The sequence below is a fragment of the Nymphaea colorata genome, chromosome 9 (assembly GCF_008831285.2).
Source record: "Nymphaea colorata isolate Beijing-Zhang1983 chromosome 9, ASM883128v2, whole genome shotgun sequence".
In the NCBI taxonomy this organism is placed as follows: Eukaryota; Viridiplantae; Streptophyta; class Magnoliopsida; order Nymphaeales; family Nymphaeaceae; genus Nymphaea; species Nymphaea colorata.
The window spans coordinates 15,914,407-15,919,863 of NC_045146.1; the positions used below are offsets into that span (position 1 = coordinate 15,914,407).

General features: G+C 42.8%; 1 protein-coding gene across 1 annotated transcript; it reads left to right on the forward strand.

Annotated features, from left to right (window-relative positions):
- The first annotated feature begins 763 nt into the window (after positions 1-763).
- On the forward strand, positions 764-5,154 carry LOC116261591 (probable trehalose-phosphate phosphatase F). The gene is made up of 11 exons (XM_031640429.2): positions 764-949; positions 2,369-2,816; positions 2,905-3,045; positions 3,129-3,200; positions 3,298-3,429; positions 3,763-3,819; positions 3,935-4,036; positions 4,124-4,201; positions 4,340-4,409; positions 4,535-4,698; positions 4,906-5,154. Exons 2-11 carry the CDS (start codon positions 2,538-2,540, stop codon positions 4,957-4,959), a joined length of 1,149 nt encoding a protein of 382 aa, XP_031496289.1. The 5' UTR covers positions 764-949; positions 2,369-2,537; the 3' UTR covers positions 4,960-5,154.
- The last annotated feature ends 303 nt before the right edge of the window (positions 5,155-5,457 follow it).

Sequence of the window (5,457 nt, forward strand, 5' to 3'; positions counted from 1 at the left end):
ACGTTGAATTCTCGCAGTTGATCGTTAACTATCGGTAACGAACACGAATCGATGCGCAGATGGCATCGGAGAGCCAACCAAGCACAGATCTCGATCATATCACACTACCCACTTGAATCTGAGCATTTGCTTGCTGTTCCACCAAAGGGGAGCGCCAAATGGAGTCAGATCTGATGAAATGTTCAACGGTGACGGACAGAGAAAAGAGAGAAACAGGAAGAGGAGAAGTCATCGTCGTCGTCTCCCAAAAGGAAGAAAGAAAAGGCCGGACGAGACAGAGGGAGAAAAGTAAGCAAGGGGAAAGAAGGGGGCCCGCCGCCGCGTTTACGTCAGCCGCCGCATCATCGCCACGCCGGGCTCGGCTGCGATCGAGCGGAAGGAGGAGGAGGGCGGGGGGCCGGTGGCGGTGGATCCCGTGGGTCCCGCTCCGACGTGGAACCTAGGTGGACGGAAGGGGAATATCCCCGCCACACTCGACGGGAAGTGGGGCCCGCACAGCCCGCTTCAAGGCGTGCGGAACACGTCCGGTGGGGGCGGGGGCCAGCGGCGCTTTTCCGGGGGCCACCGGGGATCTCTGACGTGGCGCTGCGGGGAGGCGGAGAGGTGGCGGTTATAGGAAGGTAACGGCTCTCGGTGTCTTCCGTTACCTGCGGTCAGGCCTCTGGTCTCCCTCTCTTTCTCTCGTTGCCAAAGATAAACAATTCCATTTGGAAGTGGTGTCAATAAGAGAGGGGGGAGAGAGAGTCGTGCATCTCGTGGCGTGGCGCTGTGTTGGAAGAGTGGTGGTGGTCGGGTGGGGTTTTCTTAGCGGGGGGGTTTTATGGTCCCTATAAATACCTGAACGTCTCTCGTCCCACCTTCCCATCTCCGTTCTTCTTTCCTTGTCTGTTTATGTCTTACGTTCTTGAAACTCCCTCGGAGTGCAGAGAGAGGCATCTGGCAAAGACAGGTAAAAGGAACAAGAAAAAGTCTCTCTCTCTCTCTCTCCCTCCTCTCTCTCTCTCTCTCGATGGAGGGATGCCTTGTGGCATTGTGGTTGATATAGGATTGGTTAGATATTGGAGGAAAGGCACTCTGTGCCTCTGCTGCGTTCTTGGTTGCGTTTCTTGCATTTTGGTTTTTGTTGATGTTGGTTGCGTTTTTGGGATTTCTTGGTGGCAGTGGTGCGTTGGGTTCTCTTGTTTCTGGTCGAGGCAGACTGTGCTAGTCGAGGAAGGAGGTTCTTCAGATTTGTCCTTGTTTCTTCTCGTTTTTTTGAGGAAAAAATTTAAAAAAATCTCTCTTTTCCCTTTTGTTAATTTTGTTGGCATTCTTAGTGTCTTTGGGATGCACATGCCTTCTGCAGCAGTTTTTACGTACCCTTTTGAGGCCTCTTTGGATTCTCTTGACTGGTTTTCATTTCTGTTCCTTTTCCTTTTTCCATTTTCTGATATTGAGGTTGAAGATTTTCCTTTTCGGGCTTCTGATTTGTGCAACTGTTCGGTTGTTTGTTCCGGAACACCGACAAATTCATGACGTTGATGGTTTTGTTTGAGCTTCGATCAAAGCAATGCTTAATTGAGAAACTGCACGTGACGGGACCAAGTTGCTCAAGAAAGATCCAAGGCTCATAAGCCATTGATGAAAAACCTCTCTTGGCTCGCTCTGTTCCATGTCCTCAGGCTGAATGTTGGACAGGAGTGTTACTAAATTCTCGTTTTGAAGTGTGACAAGTTAATGGTCATCCCATTGCTCTTCTGTTCTCAATTTGCTGTTTTCTGGATAGTTGAGCTCTTCATCTTGCAAATAGAATTGCAGCTTCTTTCTTTTCCCTTACACGAAAGAAGAAAAACAAAAAATGATTAAAAGGTGGTACTGCAGATGTCTGATTTTTTTTTTTTCTTCATTCGCAAGATCTGATTCATCTGTTCAGGGTCGTATGCATTCCTATCCTACGCTCCTACTATCCTGCCGTTGAATTCTTCCTTGTCTGTTATCCCACTTCGCAAGCATGAAGTCCGTTTCATTTTGCATTTGTTTCCGTTTCATATGCATCCCCCAATTTGCAATCGTGTACATGGCGTTTGATTGCTCTCTCTGGTAGAAGTATGGCCTCTTCTTTGATGATGTTCTGCTTTTTTCACGTGGTACTGCTAGAAAGTTCAAAAACTCTGTTACAACATGGTTCACGAACTGCCTTCTTTGTCTGCTTGCAATAATTGCAAGGACAGAATTTCCATGGCACTTGAAAGAGTGAGCTTCACAATTTCCATATCTAGCATCCTTTCTGAAATTTCAGTTGACCAGAAATCATAGTGCAGAAAAACTGTCTATCATACCAATGTGCTTATTGGTTTTAGTACTGATTTTTATGCACCTGCAAATGCAGAGTCTGAGAGATTGCTGATTGAGGCGAAGAAGCCGAGAGAAGTTTGATACACTGACGCTGTGCTGAAGACCATAAAGCTGTAGAATATTTGCTGCGGAGGAGCAAAGTCCATTTTATTGTTGCTGTGACTGCAGTACTGTTGATCAAAACTAGATTCCAGTTTGTAGCAATGGATGTAGAGTCCAACCAAGCTTCCTCGGTGCTTGCAGACACTACACTTCTAACAAAGTCTAGGTTAGGCTCACGTAATTTGGTTCCTTGTTCATCAACTAAAAATTGTCCATCCATCGTTCCTGGGGGTCATTATTTGCCAATCAGGAAGAAAAATCGTCCTAGCAACCTTGAAGATGTCTATTCAAATGGGTGGCTTGATGCGATGAAGGCTTCCTCACCCCCTGGTAGAGGCCTCGCCAGAGACGAGCATGATTCAGTATTTAGCCCATGGGAGGCAAGTTTCTTCAATTCAACATTCTTGGATTCTTTGTCTTATTCATTTTTTTTTTCTTTCTCTAAATAAAGCCCTTAGTTGCCCGCAGGTTACATGCCCATCAGCCCTTAGATCCTTTCAGATGATCACAAGTGCTGCAGAAGGTAAAAGGATAGTATTGTTCCTGGACTATGACGGGACCCTGTCACCCATTGTAAATGATCCAGATTGTGCCATCATATTAGATGGGGTATGTTCCAATACTGTATAACTGGTATCTGTTTGTGAAATTTTAAAATTGTATTTTTATTTATAAATTTGCCTATAATGCAGATGCTCCCTGTCATTCGTGAAGCTGCATCGCTTTTCCCTACTGCAATCATAACGGGTAGACGGCGTGATCAGGTTTGTTTACAGACTTGGAAGTTCTCTTCAAATGATAAGGTTGTCACAGGATTTGGAAATTTAGCATGTGTTGCAGTTCTGAGATTTTATTTTCCAGGTTTATGAATTTGTTGGATTGTCTGAACTTTACTATGCGGGTAGCCATGGAATGGACATAATGGTACCAACTGTTGCTGCTTCCAAAGCTGATAGTTGCACCCAAAATTGTGATGCGTCCACAGATGGGCAGGTTGGTGGATTTGTTTCTGAGAATGTCATTTCCCTTTTTGGCGTATTATGTCTATTCATAGAATTAGAATGTGATCATATGCATACGACTGCAGTTGATTCATGGAATTTACTACATTACAAGCGTTTGTGTCTAAGCCTTGCCCTTTATGAAACTATTGTCCTTCACTTGCTGCTGCCATAGCATTAACATAAAAGTAATAAAGGTTTTGGTTGTCCCAACTGCATATAAATGTCAGAACTATGTGTTGAATATAATCATGCACAGAGTGCTGATATCTATAATTTTGACACCTCTATGTCTTAACAATTTCCAATTTGTTCACTGATTCAGGCTACGGATGAAAATCTTTTCCAGCCTGCCAAGGAATTTTTACCAATGATTGATGAGGTATCTCAGGCTAAAGGTTCAACTTATTTGCAAATTGAAAACTTTCTCAATGCTGTTTCTTTTAGTTTGACATGCTATGTGTTTTTCTCAGAGAAATCTTGAACTTTTTTTACAGGTTTTCAGATCTCTGTTGGAAAGTATGAGGGGAATTGATGGTGCAAAGGTGGAAAATAACAAATTCTGCGTCTCTGTCCATTATCGCCGTGTCAGTGAGGAGGTGTGTTCTATTGCGACCATCATAATCTAAATCCTTTTTGCTGTCTGTTCGTGCACAAAATAAAATATGTTGTTTTTTTGTGATCAGAACTGGTATGAGGTTGCTCAGCGTGTGTTGTCCATTCTTCAAGGATACCCTAGGCTGAAAGTTACTCATGGCCGCAAGGTTAGTGCTAGAATTCAAGTTGGGAAATATTGGATTCTTTCTCTGGTGCATCTCTTGATATTCTTGCGTACAACATCTTGTTAATTCTTGATGATGCTTCAATTTCTAACTTTCTTCTCCTTAACATGAACTTTTCAGGTATTGGAAGTTCGACCAAAAATAAAGTGGAATAAGGGAAAGGCAGTTGATTTTTTTATGGATTCACTTGGTAATCAACTAAAATGCAGTAAACATGAATTGTTACTATTTTGTTTATTTACCCGTAAGGGATAGGAGAGAGAGACAGAGAGAAATGGATACTAGTCCAATGTTACTGAAATTTTCTCCTTGCAGGACTCTCCAACTCTTTTGATGTGCTTCCCATATATATAGGGGATGACCGAACCGATGAAGATGCTTTCAGGGTATTGAGAGAAAAGCATAATGGCTTTGGCATATTGGTGTCTGCAGCGCCAAAGGAAACCAGTGCCCTCTACATGCTTAAAGACCCAACTGAGGTATGCCTTGCACGTTCATTTTCCATGGAACTCTGAGTGAAGTGCAAAAACATTCAACCACTCTGGCTAGTAAAATACATAAAGCAAACTTTTGTAAATATGGCAAGCTCATTTCTGGGTGCCGTAATTCATCAAATTTGGCTGTTGTCTTCATTTTGTTTATCCTCCTGATTATAGTCCTGATGTTAATACTGCTACCGTTTTCAGGTTAAGGATTTCATCGAATGCCTGATTAAGTGGAAGAAGTCCGGAGAAACTTAAGTAGTTGGAAGTGGAACATCTTTTCAATTTTCTCTTTTGGTGACTGGAATATTTTGTCTCCTCGATTGGGACTGCAGTATGGAACTCCTCTGCAGCGAACCCAACTATGTAACCATTCTGGGCCTCTGAAATTTTGGTGCAAGTGAGCCCAATTTTGTAATCAGTCTACAAATACAGATGCTTTTACTTATAAAGAAAAATTCTGAATATTGCATCCTGTAGTTCTCTCTCTCTCAGAAGCCCTTCTAACGTAACTGGTAGCTTTCATTTCATTTCATGAGATCCAGACCCACAAATCTGATATTCTTCTTCAAATAAAGGATGATTTTCCAGAAGTGCAGAGTACACAATTTGTAATCTGAGCTGACCAGGGGGAAGCTAACGTATGACACTTACCACGATTCAGATCACAAATGAGACCGTCATGTTTTCTTTACAAATGTTTGAACCCTTCTGACTATATTATTGACGTCACAAGTTTACACAGGACAAAACCAT

Excerpts from the sequence above, each read along its gene's own strand:
- LOC116261591 (XM_031640429.2), top strand. The coding sequence starts at position 2,538 with ATGGATGTAGAGTCCAACCAAGCTTCCTCGGTGCTTGCAGACACTACA. Across the intron at positions 2,817-2,904 it reads CAGTATTTAGCCCATGGGAG|GTTACATGCCCATCAGCCCT; the intron begins GCAAGTTTCTTC and ends AGTTGCCCGCAG. Across the intron at positions 3,201-3,297 it reads CGGGTAGACGGCGTGATCAG|GTTTATGAATTTGTTGGATT; the intron begins GTTTGTTTACAG and ends TTTATTTTCCAG.